General features: G+C 40.1%; 2 protein-coding genes across 2 annotated transcripts; one reads left to right on the top strand and one right to left on the bottom strand.

Annotated features, from left to right (window-relative positions):
* Window positions 1–175: 175 nt before the first annotated feature.
* LOC122666844 (pentatricopeptide repeat-containing protein At2g33680-like) lies at window positions 176–2,978 on the bottom strand. Its single transcript, XM_043862934.1, has one exon. The coding sequence runs from the start codon at window positions 2,682–2,684 to the stop codon at window positions 264–266; it is 2,421 nt and encodes an 806-aa protein (XP_043718869.1). The 5' UTR covers window positions 2,685–2,978; the 3' UTR covers window positions 176–263.
* A 3,906-nt stretch (window positions 2,979–6,884) lies between these two features.
* LOC122670111 (nuclear pore complex protein NUP35) lies at window positions 6,885–17,589 on the top strand. The gene is made up of 3 exons (XM_043867077.1): window positions 6,885–7,517; window positions 10,017–10,128; window positions 17,013–17,589. Exons 1-3 carry the CDS (start codon window positions 6,946–6,948, stop codon window positions 17,319–17,321), a joined length of 993 nt encoding a protein of 330 aa, XP_043723012.1. The 5' UTR covers window positions 6,885–6,945; the 3' UTR covers window positions 17,322–17,589.
* The last annotated feature ends 1,003 nt before the right edge of the window (window positions 17,590–18,592 follow it).

Genomic DNA, 18,592 nt, shown 5'->3' with positions numbered 1-18,592 from the left:
TTTAGGAAGAAAGAACATTTACCTCAGACTTTGGAGGCCTGCGCTCGTTTCCCATTATGTTGATAAATAATATGTTCTTTCTCCCCAAAATATTAAGAAAATTCATTAATTTGGTTACAAGCTGAAGTTCTATACAGTAAATTAAAAACAGAATCTAGAACTCTTCTTTTTACTACTACCTCTTACTGATCAATAGGACAAAAGCATTCACGCGAACATAGTTGATCATGCGAAAGGCTGAAAGATCCACAAAGAATATAGTATCACCCAAGGTCAAGATCATAACCATTCACTTTCGAGTGCATGAACAAACTTTTTAGTGTCTCAAAAACCTCATCCAGAAAGCATGACCTGTCATTTGCGACAAATACATGCACTAGGTTCCTGACCTCGATCCAGCTGCATCCTGGCTCCTTCTCCACGCCCATATCCTTCATCATATCCCTTATTCTAGTGACCTCACACCATAACTGTTTGGATGCATAAATATTAGATAAGATAACATATGCGGCAGAATCTTGAGGCTCTAACCACAAGCAGTGCTGTGAAGCTCTAACACCAACATCAGAGTTTTTGTGAACTCCGCAAGCTGCAAGGAGGGTCCTCCACATCCCAGGTTCTTGTGGGAATGGAGATTTGTGAAGAAATGTTTCTGCCTCATTGAGATATCCTGCACGTCCAAGGAGGTCGACCATACACGTGCAGTGTTCTACTGAGGGCAGAATTCCATAGTCATAAACCATCATGTTGTAATAGTTTCTTCCCTCTTCAATTAAACCTGCATGACTACAAGCAGAGAGAACCCCAACAAAGGTAACGCATGTTGGGATCACACCGGCATCCATCATTTCTTGGAACAGAAGAAGAGCCTTGTCACTGAACCCATTTTGAGCATATCCAATTATCATTGAATTCCAAGAGACTACATTCTTCTCAGGCATCTCAGAGAACACCTTAAATGAATCTTCAGCCATCCCACTTTTAGAGTACATGTCAACCAGTGCAGTACCTACTAACACAGTGGACTCAAGCCCTGTCTTTATCATGTAGCCATGCAAGTGCCTTCCTTGTTCAATGGCAGCCCAGTTGGCAAGTGTTGCAAGAATGCTTGAGATGGCAAATTCATCTGGTTCTTCTGATGACCTGTGCATTTTGCAGAAATACTCAAACGCCTTCTCTCCCTCACCATTTTGTGCAAAGCCCGAGATCATTCCCGCCCAGGATATGGAATTTGGTTTCGTTATAAATTCGAAAGCCTTTAATGCACTGTCCATAAGGCCACATTTAGCATAGAAGTTCATTAGAGAGTTCCCAACAGTGACATGTGAATCCAGACCAAACTTGATTGAGTGAGCATGAACTTGAGCTCCTTCATGCAAAGCACCCAATACAGAGCATGAGGAGAATAGTCCTGTGAAAGTAAACAAGTCAGGTCTCATGTTTTCAGTACACAAGCCCACATAAGCTCTTAAGGCTTCCTCATACCTCCCAGACAGACTGTAACCTGTGATTAGTGCATTAAAGGATACAACACTCCTTGACATGACACCAAATACTTTCTCAGCATCTTCCATAGCAAAGTATTTTGAATACATATCAACAAGTGCAGTCCCCACAAACACATCTGATGAATAACCACACTTCAGTGTTTTAGCATGGAAGCATCTGCCAATGGCAATGTCTGACATCGTAGCTGAAGCTTTGAGAACACAAGAAAATGTTGTCTCATTAGGAAGAAAGCCTTCCGATTGCAGCTGATAAAATAATGCAATAGCCTCTTCTCCATTATAATTTTGAGAGTAAGCAGTAATCATAGTGTTCCAAGCTACAAGATCTCGTTTTCCCATCTGATTAAAGACACACTGGCTCATATCTAAATTACCACACTTTGAATACATATCAATTATGGATCCGCCAACAAAAATATCTGAACTAAACCCCAATTTAATTGCACAGCCATGCATTGATTTGCCCATTCTATTGCATCCCAGACCAGCACAAGCCCTGAAAACGCTGGCAAATGTAAAATTATTAACCAACAGTTTCCCATCATTTCTGCTTTGTAGCATAAAGCAGAACAAACAAATGGCTTCCCAATTTAAGAAATTCTGCGCGTATGCAGCAATCATAGAGTTCCATGCAACTGCATCCTTGTAGAGCATCTTATCAAATATCTGGCGTGCTTCTTCAACATAACCACATTTAGAATAAATGGTGACCAAACCACTGGCAACAAATAGTTGTGTCAAGAACCCTTTCTTCAAAATCAAACAGTGCAGGCTCATTCCACTATCAATCCTCCTCAATTGGCAACATACTCCAATTGTTGTAGAAAATGTTGTCTCATTGGGCTCAATCCCAAGTCTCCTCATCCATGAAAAGTAAGATAATGCCAGGTCGATGAACCCCTGTTGTGCCTTCATCGATATCATCGAGGTCCAAGATACCACATCATTCTCAAGGATTTTGTTGCCAAATTTTTCAGCTACTGCAAGCGAATGAAGGGCATGCCTCTCGGATGTCCTTAATGTGGAAGAACGGATTGATCTTGGTTCTTGTAGAGAAATTGAGCCTCTGCATCGAGCCATTGAGGCAAAAGGAAGGACACTCAGTTCAAACTTATCCTTTGCTTTCCCACAAAAATCTAGACACCCACTCATTCTTCTGTACTGCCTCGTTGGCATTGATTCAAAAATCGTCCACAATGAAATGTTTCTGAGTACTTAATTAGAGCGGTAAATTGGAATCGTCAAATAATAAGTTAAAACCTTTAGGTAAAATGTAGGGTAAACATCACTAAAATTTTTGCAGGCACTAGTTTGACATCCGACAAAGGAGTTGCCAGAAAACGACAGAACAAGAGCCATCATCTTCCGTTCTTGATTAAAGTATAATGCCTTAGAGGTAAAACATCGAACATGTAATGTGAGAAATCAACATCCTTCCATAAATCACAACTAGCAAAAGAAAGGGTGAAGGAACGTGCTACAGAGATAGAAGGCGAGAAACATTACAGCCTGGTCGATTACCCCATGAGCATTGAAACTAGCTGAGGACCTGATTTGCTTTGAAGAATGGCCCCCGGTGATGCATGGTTCGATTCGGAAAGAAGCATCATCTCTGCCGAAAGAACAACAAATCTAATAAGTTCAGCCTTACCCGTGACGTTAGTGTCTCTAACATTCAGAACTGAAATAAAAATCTCTTACTAACGGTTTGGTTATTGTTCGATGCCACAATTTTACTGAACTTTGCGTGCTCTCGACCCTAAAATCTGTTAGGAGTCCAGGGATTTCAAACAATTGGTGGTCTTCCTTCCAAGGAAGAGTCCTCCGAAACGAATTTTGTATTTCTAATCGATGCCTGAACTACAACATTTCCCCCCATTTTATAGAGGTGTGGTTTCAGCCGAGACCAATCTAACAGAAACATAAGCCGTTACGAAAAAAAGGCGCGGGAAGGAAGAAGATAAACTATTTGGTGGTGAAAAGTCCATTAAGCCCCTCCCCTTGGTAGGGATCCTGACATTCCCCTCCCCTTCGAAACCCTTGTCTCAAGAGTTGAACTGAGGAAAATTAGGTTGCAGCTGATGCCAATCGATCCAAGTGGCATCCTCCGGAATAGCGCTGGACCACTGCACTGGCACCTGGGATATTGCCTTGTTGCCACGATTAACCATGTGTCTATCCAATATTGCCACGGGCTCCAGAAGAAGTTGGCTCTCGTCACCTACATATGGAAGGGTGGAAGATGGAACTGTGGCGTGGCCTAGTTTGCACTTGAGAAGGGAGACATGGAATACAGGGTGAATTCTGGAGTTAGGCGGTCATTGGAGCTTGTAGGCGACTGTGTTGAGCTTCGCTATGATTTGATAGGGCCCATAGAAACGTGGGGCCAACTTGAAATCCCAGCGCAAGGTGAGGGTGGTTTGGCGGTAAGGCTGCAATCGTAGGTAGACCCAGTCGCCCACCTGAAATACCCGCTCAGAGCGGTAGTGATCGCGTGAAGTGTTTCATCCTGCTTCGGGCCTACTCCAAGTTGTGTTTGAGCACCAGTAATATGATTGTGCGGTCCTGTAGATGAGTAGCCATTGCGGCAACAGATGGAGGTGTTGTTGTACCCATAGCTAATGGCTGAGGTTTGTAGCCATACAAGGCCTCAAAAGGCGACATTTTGATGGCAGAATGAAACATGGTGTTGTACCACCATTCAGCAAGAGTTAACCATTGAGTCCAGCGTTTGGGGCGGTCGCTTATCATACAACGGAGATAATTCTCAAGGCACTTATTGAGGACCTCTATCTGACCATTAGATTGTGGGTGAAAGGCAGAACTTAGGTGAAGCAAAGTGCCCTACAACCTGAACAACTCCTCCCAAATTTTACTTGTAAATATGGCGTCACGGTCGCTAACAATGGAAGTTGGTAATCCATGGAGTTTGAAGACATTGTCGAAGAACGCTTGGACGACGGTGGCAGTTGTGTAAGGATGGGCAAGGGCCATGAAATAAGCATACTTCGTGAAACGATCAACCTCCACGAAGATTACCTCTTTCCCAAACGATTTCGAAAGTCCAACTATAAAGTCCATGGAAATATCACTCCACCCTCTGTTGGGAAGGGGGAAGGGGTTGTAATAGGCTTGGATAGGGTACTGTCTCTGTATTATTACGCTGGCAGGTACCACATTCCGCAACAAATTTCTTCACATCTAGTGGAAGCCCGGGCCAGTAGAAGTACTGGTTAATTTTGTTGGTGGTTCCTCTGCTGCTGGAATGGCCACCAAACCCATCTGAGTGGAAGTTGTTAAGCAGGGTATGGTGGAGGTTGCCCGTCTTGCCTATGACGAGTCATTCGTTGTAACGCAATGAACCATTGTGCCATTCACAGTGGGGAACAGCCCTTGGATCAATGGATAATTTGGAAATCACCTGTTGTATCTCGTCATCATCCACCTAGCTAAGCTGAATTTTGGACAACCATGTGGGAATAACTTGCGAAATGGCCTGGGGAAGACGGGAAAGAGCATCTGCTACCGTGTTCTCCTTGCCAGCCTTATAATTGATGTCATAATCATACCCCATGAACTTGCTGAGCCATTTTTGTTGAATGAGAGTATTCACCCTTTGTTCCAATAGGTATTTCAGGCTTTGATGGTCAGTCTTTATCACAAAATGTTGCCCCATCAAGTAGTGATGCCATTTAGAGACGGCGTGTAGTATGGCAAGCATCTCCTTCTCATAGGTTGATAGACTCAAATGCTTGGGAGACAAAGCTTTGCTAAGAAAGGCAATGGGTCGATTTTCTTGCATAAGGACAGCCCCAAGCCCTTCTCCATTGGCGTCACATTCCACCACAAAGGTTTTAGTGAAGTATGGAAGGGCTAATACTGGAGTGCTACTCATGGCCTGTTTCAAGTGGATAAAAGCTTCTTCTGCCTCGGGGTTCCATGTGAAGTCCTTTTGAAGTAGCTGTGTAAGAGGCTTACTAATAGGTCCATACCCTTTGACAAACTTCCTATATTACTTAGTTAGACCCAAGAAGCTCCTGCATGCCTAACAGATTTCGGGATGGGCTATTGAATCATATTGCATGGCTGCAATCTTGGATCCATCGGCCGCCACGCTTTGGCTGGAGACGATATGGCCTAAATAATCAATCTCCCTTTGACCAAAGGCGCACTTGCTAAGCTTGGTGTGCAGCTTTTTGGTTATGAGGATGGTGAGAGTTGACTAGAGGTGCTGAACATGCTCTTCCCAAGTCGAATTGTACACAAGGATATCGTAATAAAAAAAGCCAAAATAAATTCCTCAAGTAAGGCTGAAAAATCTCATTCATGAGACTTTGGAATGTCGTCGGAGCATTGGTTACGCCAAATGACATAACCACAAACTCATAATGACCTTGGTGAGTCCAGAAAGCTGTCTTAGGAATGTCGTTTTCATGAACTCGGATTTGGTGATATCCTGATTTGAGGTCCAGTTTAGAGAAAATTTGGGCTCTATTCCGTTCATCTAGAAGTTCATCGATGGCTGGAATTGGAAACTTATGCTTGATGGTGGCTTGGTTGAGTGCCCCATAGTCTACACAAAATCGTTAGGATCCATATTTCTTCTTTACTAGCAGTACCAGCGAGGAAAAGAGGCTGAAACTCTTTCTTACAACTCCAGATTGCAGCATCTCCTCCATTATCTTTTCTATCTCATTCTTCTATATGCCCAGACATAAGAGCACACAAAAAGACCTTTCAGCTCTCGCTGAAATCGAAAATCCTATCTAAATCAATGCATCTGTACGCACTCTCATTGTAGAGGTTAGTGTCGTCTTGCCCTAAGGTTGTACATTTATAAAAGTTGCGTTCTGTGAACCGCATATAAGAGGAGCGACTTCGAGGATTTTAAATTAAGATGTAATAAAAGGAAAAAAGAAATCCCGCCTGGCTAGTGGCTGGCGGCAGCATTGCACTTCAAATTTTGAAACCCGTCACTCAAACCGTAAAAAAAGACCGGTTTTAATTTAAGTTACTGGTCAGGTAGACAACGTTCCACTAGGGTTTACACATTTGTTATACCACAGTGCCATTGGGGTCTCATTCTGGAACGGAGCGCAGCTCTCGACCGCTGTGACCTGCGAGGGAAAAAGAAATAAGCCTTGATTTCAAAACCCTAACAGGTCAAAAACGAGATCACTCCAATCAGGCATTCTCCATTATTTGAACTTCTTCTTTTTGTTTTTTGGAATAGAAAACCTCATGATTTCTCTCATAAATTCAATCAAACCAACATGAATTGAAGTAGATTGAAAACTCCATCTCTTACGATTCGTTATGCTTTATAGTTTTCTATAGGCATTTTGATGTCATAAGCTTAGATTCTACGATAATTTGTTTGTTTTTAATCTTTAGGCACTTTAGTCGTTGGTTGCTCGAAGTTAGCAAAGGTAAAGGGATGGGCACCACAGTGCAGAGAACCTCAAAAGGCGGAAGGCAATCGGTTTTTTTTAATGATTTAGCATCACCAGTTTCCGCACATAGAGGGAAATTCATGAGCCCAGGTCAGGCAGCTGCAGTGTCTGCTCTATGGCGAGAGAATTTTGGGGGTGCCGATCCTCCACCGCCTCCTATTTTCACCTTGGAAGACCGTGCTGATTTCTCTCCGGAATCCGGGATTGTGGATTATCCGATGTCTCCAGAAACAAAGTCGGAGATGAGGACACCTGTTCGGGATTCTCGCCGGGATTCTCTTTCTCCCTTGAAAAGCAAGTCTGAGGCGAGCACTTCTTATGCTGCAATGGGGGCACAGCAAATACAACAAACCCCTGCAAGCTCGAGCTGGTGGTCCCCCGGAAAGAGTGCGAGTGATCATGATGATAAAGGGAAGGGTTCACCAGTTGAGGGTGTGGTTCAGCCCGGTGCATTAATTCTGTTACCCCCACCAAGGGAAGTTGCCAGACCGGAGTTGCAGAGGAATAACTTACCAGCCAGCGACCTTGACGAGGAGGAATGGGTTACAGTTTATGGGTATTGTTCCACTTCACCGGAATTTGTCTTTGTTTCCCATTTGTTGTCTATATAACGTTGTGCTATTTATGCTATTTTATTTGTTCATTTTGTCTGGCTCGACTTGATTCTGAAATTTGTTAGGAGTTGTAACTTAATTGTTTTTTTTATAAAGAACAGACTAAGGGCATGTTACTTTTTGCATTTTAGTCTCGACAAGTAACCTTTGAGTCTTGCAGTAATTCAAGGAAATAATGTCCTTGTACCCTTTCTCTTGAGAGTCTGCCTTATTTTTATTCTGACCCCAGTAGTGCGATCCATGTACTGCACCACCAAATTGTGATCACATATTTGTAACTTTTATCCGAATGAACCTCCTCCATTTCTGCATATTAAATAGCTCTTAATGGGGAAATGGTCAGATATATTTTGGTCTCTAAGCCCTAATATATTCCATTGGATTCAATTATCTATTCTTATCGGAAGAGATATGAGTAGTAGGGTAGGACGGAAAGGATAAAAAAATCAATAAAAAAGAGTGGGTAGAAAAACTTATTAGATACCGCTGACTCTGATAGAGGTGTTAAGCTTTTTATCATCATGGGGTTGAGCGATTTTTCCATAGGAGCCCACTACTCGCCACCGCAGTTACCACCAAGACTCATTCTCCATCTATTTTTGTTCTGCATGTGTTGCCATTGTTAACTAAGAAAGTTGTCCAATTTTGGATTTTCTTTTAGAGTGGCAGGAAGAAAGTGTTGGTTCTCGATGGTGATTCTGTGTTTCTTCTCTCTAAATTTTCCTTTTTTAGAATCCAATCCGCCAAAATTGCTAGGGCTGAGCCGTGGGTGGCACTCAAGTATTCCATGCTGCTTCAAACATATAGTACTAGAAATCATAAGATATTTTCAATATCCTCATGTGAGCATGCCTTGATGAAATCATGCCACACTATGACAATATACGAGTCCATGCCTCTGCTTTTCATAAAAATACAATTGTCAGTTTATTTCTACAACAACAACAGCCTTATCCCAACTTAATGGGGTTGACTACATGGCAAGTAGAGACAAAATATTAAAAATATAGAAGTAAAGGGAAGTGGCAAACAACGTCGTCATTGACCCTGTTTAGCTACGTACCGCTTCTTAACAGCCTGACATTCTGCTCTAGGCATCAAAAGGGGGGGGGGGAGAATACAACAACAGCATCACAACATCATGGTTCAACTAAATGGGGTCGACCACATGGATCTTAGCTCTCCAATCAGCTCTATTTAAAGTCATACCAAGAGCAAGGCCTAAGGTAAGCATGTCCTTCTTCACCACTTCTCCTATGATTAACTTAGGTCTGTCCCTGGCTCTTTTGACTCCTTCAATCTGAATTAGGTCACTCCTCCCAACTGGGGCATCCAGAGGCCTTCGTTGAACATGGCCATACCACCTCAGGCGACTCTTTTTAAGTTTGTCAGTGTATTTCTATTGATAATTTATTCGGATGGAATTCATCATTATCTTCCATATCCTAAATGGTATTAGAAAGTAGTTGATGCAGGACATTTGGGGGTTGCTCCTACTAGCCCTAGCCCAGGCCGAATTGGATACTCCAAGGGATAACCATCTCAGGCCCAAGCCCAAGCCTTACCAGCCCTGCATTTAGTTTATTTATGTTTTATCTTTTATTTTTAGAGTTATTTGGCAGTTATTGCTGTAGAAGAAGTTATTAGGGGGCAGTTATTGCTGTAGAAGTAGTTGTTAAGGAGTTATTTTCTTCATTTTTTTTTTTGATTTTGAGTTTTTAAAAGACTGTATTTTGTGAGGAATATGGAACAGAATTGAATAACCAAAGAATGAATTGAGTTTCTGGCTGTGTGCGTGTGCACCCTTCTTTCCCCCCTCCTTATTCTTCTCTTTTCTCCCTGCAACTCTGATCCCCCCCTCGTCGTCTTCTTCTACTGCTTCTTCTTACGGTTTCTTCTCTATTCCCCCCTGCAATTCTGATTTCCTTCCTGGATTCTCTTTCTTCCTTTCTCCCCCCCCCATTAGTAATCTTTTATTGACCCTTCAAATTCTGAAGTTTCAGATTGGAGGATTCTTCAACAATTACTAAACCTCACCTGGAATATTATCAGGTTATCGCTGGGATAGTGATGGAGTTTTGTTATAATTGTGTGTGCCTTTGATTCTTTAAATATCCTTATTAGAAACTTGTTATTCTTCTATTTAGCTTTGAAAATTCTTGAAAAATCTAATGAGATCTTTGCAGTTGAAGGTGTTGCTCCTGCGAAGGTTTAATTGGGAGATTTGTTGGATGCTTAATTTGTCACGCTTTTTTGTTAAGGTCAACTGTCTTTGTAATTGGTAGCATGCTTTGTTTTACATATTCAATCTCTACCTTGTCTACTCTTTTTTTTTGCTCTTTTCCAGATTTCCCTAGGGAATACCTGGCCTTGTGATAAGCTGCATGTTTTGTTCTACACATTTCAACCTTAAATAATCTGATTTTAATTGTGCCATTCAGATTTTCCCCAGGTGATACCAATTTAGTGTTGCGGGAGTTTGAAAAATGTGGTGTGATATTGAGACATGTGCCGGGTCCAAGAGAGGCTAACTGGATGCATATTCTTTATGAGGTTTTTCTTCTTTTCATCAACTTGTACTTTCTTGTTCGTAATTTATTGTGCTTCCCATGTACTAATCCAGTATTTTACAATACTATTTTACTTTATTTATTTATTTTTCTTATTTAGGGCATCTTTATTTGATCCGTGAAAATAGGTGTCTGATTTGCTAACAAGTTGTTCAGGTTGGAAAGTAAGTGAAAGAAATAAAGTTAAAAGAAAGCTTCTAGAAATATACAAGGGAATTTTGCTACCCTCCCTTTTTGAACTCATTTGTCTGCAGTAGCTTTAATAGCTTATTTTAGTTGTTATTCTCCTCCAGGGTAGGACTTATTGTGTTGTTGGCTGATATAACAAGGCTTGAGGTGGAACTTTGATGGGACTGAATTTTATGTTACTATAATTTAAGCCTTCCTCTGAATTATTGGTTGTGATGCGATAGCATCCAAAGCATTCATAAGCGCATGCTGAATAACCAAATTGTCCAATCAATGGGCTGCATCTATGATATATATGGTGACAGAGATATGCATAAGTAGATTATCAGGTCCGTATTGGACTGAATCCTACATGACACTGATTGAGAATTGTCCTGTTATGTCCTCTTGTTTGAAAGACCTTGCCCATCAATGTTGAATAAGGATGAGAGCATAAAAGCTTTAAGATGTAGTACAAAGAAATCAGATCTGGGAAGTTTGAAATTAATAAAACAAAGGTCTTTCAGTATATTGATGTGCACTTTGTATCTTCAATTTCAATCTTGTTGTCCTTGTTATAACACTACAACAACTTATCCCAAAAGCTCGAGCTGTTAAGTAAGGGATGATGTAGCTTGGACCACTTGACCCAACTTGAACCAGACCTTAATGTGGACCAGATTCATGGAGATCAAGCAACCATTCGTGGGTGGACCAGCCAGCTCACAGAAGCTTAGTCTTTAGAGTTTTATTTGCTTCAGTATATTTTCAAGGAGTTTGTTTATTTAAGTTTTATTAGTTAAGTTGTAATAAGCGAATAAGTTAACATAGTTAGATTAGGATTTATTTTCCTTTTCAGAGTAGGATTTTGGTTAAGTTATTATAAATAGCATTGTAATAAAGTATGGACTTTGCTCTGCATCTTGAGAGATTCAACCTGAGTGATGTAAGTAGATTCATCACCGAAATAGGCTTGTTTTATTAGGAATAAAAGTCTAGGGTTGGGCTCTATACATGTTGGTCCTTTGATGCCATGGGTTTTCTATGAATAGGCCACTTTTATGGGACTAAAATATGGGTAATTAGGTTGCATACGAGATTCCTTACTTAGTTTTATTTCTATGTAATTAGTGGTACTTGGTTAAGTAGTCATGTGACTATTTAAATGTTATTAAGTTGGGCTGGATTAGGACTCTTTAAGTCCTCCCATTTTTTATTTTTTGGATGAACAAGTCCACCCATATTTTGAGTCTATTGCCTTTGTTATATCACTTTCCTAGTCAATTTAGGTTATTCCTAATAAGTTCAGGATTGAGTTAGGTTTTTCCTTTTTAGTGTAGGAGTCTATTTTCGAGTTTTTATATAAGGTTGTAAGGGGGAGGGGTTAAGTATTGAACACGAATTTTATATTAATGAATACTTTTGTTTCTGCTCTTCTTCTCCATTGAAGATTTTTGTCTTGTGTTTGATCAAGTCTGGTGGGATCGGTGTTTGATCCGATTGACACCTTGCGATGGGAAGCCGTGGTGGTTCGTTGGTGGGATTGATGTTTGATCCAATCGAAACCTTGCGGTGTGAAGCCTGGGTGGTTCTTTTGAAGCTCTCCTTCAAGTTCTTTGAAGTTCTCCTTCAAGTTCTAGTTAAAGATTCAATTTTTATTCAAGATCTACAATCCAAGCTGCTGCCAAGGAAATTCTGCAACAACAGTGAGTTTGAATCATCCCCATCCCCTACAATTCTTCTTCTAATCCTCTCACAGCTCAAATCCTAAGATTCCCCCTTTTGTTTTCACTTTTCCCAATATCTAAATTCTTGCCAGACCAAACCAGCCAGCAAAATCCCTTCTTTTTTGGATCAAACTCTCCTCTCACTATAAGGAAAATTCAATCCAAGTTGCTCCCTAATCTGACCATAAACCCTAAAAATCCATATTTTCCTCTTTTCAAAAATCCAAAACCCTAACCCTAACTTTGCCTGCCCATTCAAGTTTACGTACCTAATTCCATCAAAACATCTCAGGACCTTCACTGATAGACTCCCCTACCTCAACTTGACATAACCCACACATTGAACCCTGACCCTAATTTCACCAAAAACCCAATTTTGACCTATTCGAACTACCTGTTCAGATCAGATCCTAGTTGAATTGACTCCTAGTTGGACTCCTACCAATCTAGAACTACATTACTAAGTGATTCAACATTGGTGTGAAGCCAAGAGGAGAGAGATTCTGATCCACAGGTGGGATTTGGGAAGCCTTAGTTCTTCTATTCTTCCTTTTCTTCCTCTGTTCTACCGTCAACTACTTGTTATTTTGGGTTGCTGCTCGATATCAGTACTGATTGGGAAGATCTGGTACCTGGTTTTATCAAGGAACATTATCCTTCAACTAGCCAAACAATCCCCCAATACGGGTAACTAGTTTTCTGAGTTTAATTTCAGTTTAAAGCCTCCATCTTATGCTCTGTTTTTAAACCCTTAACAGTCAATAGTGTTCATCTCGTAAAACCCTAACCTGAGCCTTGTTGACCCTGCAACTTTGTGTTAATCTAGCCCCTCTATGGACCTAAACTCAACCCTGGTTTGGTGGCTATCTGGTTGCTGGTTTGTGAGTTACCTAAAATTCTCTCTTTCAGAATTTGAGTTTTCAAAATTAGTTTTAATCCAGCCTTTGGTTTGTATTGGAACCTTAGGGCTTTTATTTAAACTATTGAACTTGAGGTCTGATCCGAATTTCAGAATTCAGACCAATCTGTTGGTTGGATTGGGCTCAATTTCAGTTTCACTGTTTTCTGGGATCTCTGCCCATGAGATCATTGTTTCCTAAATTACTCCCAAAGCGCTCATCGGATCATTCCCATCTTTTGAACGGTTCTTATTCTTCCTATTGACTATTGTTTCCTAGAGTTTGGGGTTATTCTGGGAGGTTAGAGTTTTCAGTCAATTTTCAGGTTCTATCTGAGTGGGTTTTTTGACTTGGGATCCTATTCTGGAGGGTTTAGAGTTGTTCCTACCTATCCCTCCATCAAGGGACCACGACTCCCCCCCCTACAGCACAGACACATGGCTCTACATGTGGCACCAAGGGGGTACAACATGTAAGGGCACAACACATAAAATAAACCCCTCGCACTTGGCACGGATTGAACACCCAACCTCCTAGCTCCGATACCATGTGACAAAACTGAGAAGAATAACCAGCCCTGCGCAAAGATCAATGGAAGAGAGAAGAAGAAGATAGAGATTAGAGAATGGAGAAAATGGAATGATCTCTCTACTGGTAGTATTAGGGCTTTTATTAAGTGAAAAAAATAAGAACTTACAGTACTGCTCTTATTTACAATATCAACATATAATAGACAAATACAATCCTACTAAGTAAATGAATACCAAGAGTACCCCTACAGTCCCTAAATGAGCATTGTACCTAAATGGCAGGAAATGATTCTTCAAATGGATGGTTGATATGTAATTATGGATAGCACTGTCATCCTCTGGCTTTTCTTCTTGCTGCTCCCCTTGTAGCTGCTCTTTAGAGTTTGGACATGGTTGTCCTTGATCTAAGAAGTTCATTGTTGGGTAGCTGATGCAGCCACCCGCCTAGATTCCAGATTAAGAATTAAAGACCAGCTCTGCTCCAGACCCATATCTAAATTATTTTCTGTACATTGTTGAAAATGGCTTGCTGATTTGCTGGTTTTAGTAGCTTGCATTGGGTAAAGAGAGAAGAAGAGAAGTGATAGGGGCTGTTATGGAACTATTAATAATAATTGTGAACAATACCCGTGAAAGAAGAGAGGGAAGAGAAGGATAAGGGAGAAGAGAAAGAACAGAGGAAGCCTTCTTGGCTAAAGGGCGTACCCAGTGCACGAGGCTCCCGCCACTGTGGGGTCTGGGGAGGGTCATAATGTACGCAGCCTTACCCCTGCTTTCGCAGAGAGACTGTTTGCAGACTTTCACCCGTGACCACTTGGTCACAATGGAGCAACCTTACCGTTGCACCATGGCCCATCCTCTAGGAAGCCTTCTTGGCTACACAATTCAAATCCAAATTCTGTATTCTGTTCCATTAATCATCATTATGGGGGGGGGGGGGTTATTAAATATTTATAAGAATACAAAAGAAAGTTGCCTAAATCTAAAACTCGTAAGTAGCTAGATTAACTTAATTAACAAGGACTCCAAAATACTTCACTAATTAGAATTGTTGAAGCCTATGTCTTCTAGATAACTAGGCCCCACACAACTAATCAAAATGGGACCTTTTTCTGACTAAACCAATTCATTACCTAATGGACCCCACTACGAATTAAATGTCTATTTACAATTACCCCATTCAATCCCACTTTGGGCCTTGATTCAGCCATTACAAATAAAACCCAAAGTATTAAAGCTTGTAGCCCATTGGTATTAAAATACGATCAATTTTTGGATTGGGCCTTCATTAGTAGCCCCATGAAGACTACTCTCTTGCTGTTCAAACAGTGGTTGGCCAAGACATGTTTGGATAAATGTGCCATCCATATAAGGGGAGAGAGAAAGTCCGATAATATAATCAAAGATAGATTCAAATGACAATTCTTTCATCTTATACTGCACATAAGAAAGAAGTGTAGGGAGGAGAGAGCATTTAAATGCACAAGGGGCTGAGATGTCTGAGGAGTATATGGTCTTATTTGTTTCCAAATAAAAACCAAAAATCAAGAACTAACGAAGAAAATGGAATTACTAATAATGTGAAAATAAGGTGGAAGAAGATCGCAACATAGATTTCAATGAAAACTCAAAACTCCAACAAAAGTTAGAAGGTCAATCACAAAGTTACAATAAATTACTGAAGTCTGACGCCTATGAATAACCAATATAAGCGTACTAATGCAGGGAACTGGTCCTTTATAACAATGTTGAAATCAGACTCACTATGTGTACTGATTTTAAAATTTACCATAAATAAAAAATCAGGATTTTACCAAAATATTACATTAAAGGGAAAATAACTCTACTGGGTTGTATGCTGCGCGCGGCTCCTGCACCTAGAGGCAGGGCTGTGCGAAATAACCGCCATGCACTCGGGGATTTCCGCCTTTCCATGAGGGCACGGCGGTCATTTTGCGCGGCCCTGTGTCTAAGTGCAGGAGCTGTGCGCCTCATGCGACCAGGGAGCATTCTCTTTCTCTTCCATTAATTCTCAATCGTGTCCATGTTTCTGGCTTATGCTCTATATGTAAGATTTCAATGAAAACTCAAACTCCGGCTATAATTAGTCAATTACAATAAAATACCCAAGCTAACTGAATCCTGTAAACAACCAAAATAAGGCCTGCTAATGAAGGAAACAATGTTTTTCCAGAAAAAGTAAAGCAGACTCACCATAAATGTTAGAATCAGGATATACGTAAAATTATACATTGCCATATAGTAAAATGTAATTTATTAGTATAAATATCACATTTAAATATTAACACCAAAAAAAAATTCCTTAAATTGGATGGAACTCTTTTCCTTTGTTGGGGATTCTGTTACTCTGTGGTTGCCTTAATTCCATGTCAAATTGAACAATGGATGATGCTGTGCGATGATGTTCCTGCATGAATGAATGGATGTTGCTGGCCTTGTGATACATATCAAGCTGATAAATCCATAAAGGGCAATCAGAGGTGGCTTTTATTCACAATTTTGGACTTTCTTTAATTAAGATTAGATCAACTGGATCGACTGATCGAGATTGGGATCTCCAGTGGTCTTTCTAGTGGATCCGATGCCAATGCCAATATAATCCTATAACGTTTTTCCTGCTATGTGCATGTTTAGACGGGATTGGTCCCAGGTGTATTGGCCTATCCAATCCAGGATACTGAAGTCTAAAACCATGTTCTTTAAATGATGAGTTGAGTTGCCATTTGATGCCTGGACTACATGAGGGACGGGTACAGTGGGTTTATGAGGTCTACAGTGAAATCCTGATGGCATAACACATGGGATTTTGTATGGTGGAATCTATGCCAATGCAAGTACACTGTTTTATGATCATATATGATGATGATGGTACTCATAGCAGTTGGAATGTACACTAAGGGAATATTTACCAGTAGTCGGGGTTACTAGTAGTCAAGTGAATTGTGATCCAACAGCAATAAAGGCTCTTGTGTTTGTGTGTCCTTTTGTTTACAGTTGGAATGTACACAAGGGAATATTTACCAGTGGTAGGGGTTACTTGTAGTCAAGTGAATTGTGATCCAATGGCAATAAAGGCTCCCTTGTGATCGTGTGCCCTTTTGTTTACAATTGGGCATTTCCAAGATAAGGCTCATCCTATTTGCATGTTTATATTTTTCTGTAATAATTAGTGGTTCTTCACACTTTGCATAGATGAGTTGTTTGGAAATTGTATTGCCATATGGATTATTTCCATACAGCTTTCTAAAAATGGTATAAATAACGGAGAATAAAATGTTTAATGATATGTTGAATCCGTAACAACAGGCTGGTCATTAAGTTAGTATGGATCAATGGTACAAATAGTGGTTGTATGTCTAGCTGCTGGATGGTTCAAGTTAAAGATACGAACTTGCATCTAATATTTTATTCCTTTATTTGGAAAGCCTTATTTAGAGTGAGGACATGTGTTGGAATGCAAAATCTGGGTCATTAGTTTGAATAATATTTTTTTATTAATTGTTCACTTCTTGATTCATGCAGAATCGTTCTGATGCTCTGAAGGCTCTCAACAAGAATGGGATGCAAATCAATGGAGTGCTGATTGTTGGCGTGAAGACCTTGGATCCAATCCAACGCCAGGCCCTGAATGAAAGGTCCAACAACCAGGGGTTCATGACTCTGCCCGCTCCAGCCAATAGAAACTCCGAGCTTATCCCGTCGAGAGTCTCTCCTCGCCCCTATTTTGTTCAGAATAAGGGTAATTCTAGTACCCAACGTTCAGTTGGTACCATTGCCGCTCCTGCCAAATCTGTCATGTCCAAAGTCATGGATTTGATGTTTGGCATCTGAGGTGAGTGGTTGCCATCCAATTGGCTTCTACTCTTAGAAATTATAATCTTTTCTCTTAGCATATGTTGGATTTTATCCTTTTGCATGATAAGAAAAAATGTATTGCCCTTCCCTAGTGGCAGGTTTTCCACCCATATTTAGTTTCCAATGAGCTTTGTTTTTTGTTTTTTTGGTGGGTTGGGAAGAAATTTTTTGTTTCTCTATAGCATCATCATGACTTAATGTAAGTTGTAGGTTCTCCTGATTTTTAGTTTCATTCTGGATTTTTTTATGTTCTCTGTGTCTTGTTGTTTTAAGGATGCAAAAATGAGTCATTTGAATGGTAGTATTGTACATCAGAAGCAGTGTGCCCAAGTGCGCTGCCATTATTCAATTACTGATTCACTGTGGCAGTGGATTATATGATTTGTAGAATCTGTCAATGTTTTTATTTGTTTTCCAGCAATTATTTGCTTTTATGGTTCACATGAATAGCCTCAGTAATAGCAGTGGGTGAATCTTATGTATTTAGTTTTGATGGAAATATTTTTTTCCCCATGAATTTTAGCTGGAAAAAGTGTTGATTAATGCTGTGTTTGTTTTGTCATAAAATTTTTTATAAGATTTATTGAACAACAATACAAAATTGTACAATGGTTCAAAAAGGGGGAACAGTATTTTACTGATATGCAATACAAGAATTTGGAAAACCATCACTTCAAAATTCAGGATGTTTTTAGAAATAGTAGTTCAAGACTTATTACATATCCGAGGGTTTTTGTTCTTGGCATCTGTTTTGGTTTTTTTGTTTTCAGGTGGTGGCATTCATGGATGAATCCATGCCCCTATTATATGGCTGGAATGTTTCCCTCATTTAATCATGAACCATTATTAGTCATGATTAATTAAACAAAAAGGTATATAGTGAAAAATATAAAATGGAATTTTAAAATAAGATGAATTATTGTTGTCATAAAGGTTTGTTATTTTTTAGATGTCATAAAACATCTATTTGGATTGATGATGTCACTTTTAACCGTTGGATTGGATAAAGTTAAATATCGTTTTTTTACATTCTCTGTCAAAAACAAACGGTAAATAAAATTCATTTATAGAATTTTTTTTTTTATGTGGAAACAAATGGAGACTAAATTACCTTGTACCCTAAAAATGCTTGCTGACTTACTTTGCTCATAATTAAGGCTGGCTTGGGGCTCACATTCTCAGGAAAAGAACAAGTTCTCCATTTTAAACCTAGGCTCTTCCAATAACTGAGGCTGCCTTGGGCTTGC

The sequence above is a fragment of the Telopea speciosissima genome, chromosome 7 (assembly GCF_018873765.1).
Source record: "Telopea speciosissima isolate NSW1024214 ecotype Mountain lineage chromosome 7, Tspe_v1, whole genome shotgun sequence".
NCBI lineage: Eukaryota > Viridiplantae > Streptophyta > Magnoliopsida > Proteales > Proteaceae > Telopea > Telopea speciosissima.
This window is presented reverse-complemented; position numbering and strand designations above follow the sequence as displayed.

Bases quoted from the DNA above. Each gene is read 5' to 3' on its own strand.
- LOC122666844 (XM_043862934.1), bottom strand. From the start codon at position 2,684: ATGCCAACGAGGCAGTACAGAAGAATGAGTGGGTGTCTAGATTTTTGT.
- LOC122670111 (XM_043867077.1), top strand. From the start codon at position 6,946: ATGGGCACCACAGTGCAGAGAACCTCAAAAGGCGGAAGGCAATCGGTT. The intron at 7,518-10,016 runs GTATTGTTCCAC...TGTGCCATTCAG, and splicing joins GAATGGGTTACAGTTTATGG to ATTTTCCCCAGGTGATACCA. The intron at 10,129-17,012 runs GTTTTTCTTCTT...TGATTCATGCAG, and splicing joins GGATGCATATTCTTTATGAG to AATCGTTCTGATGCTCTGAA.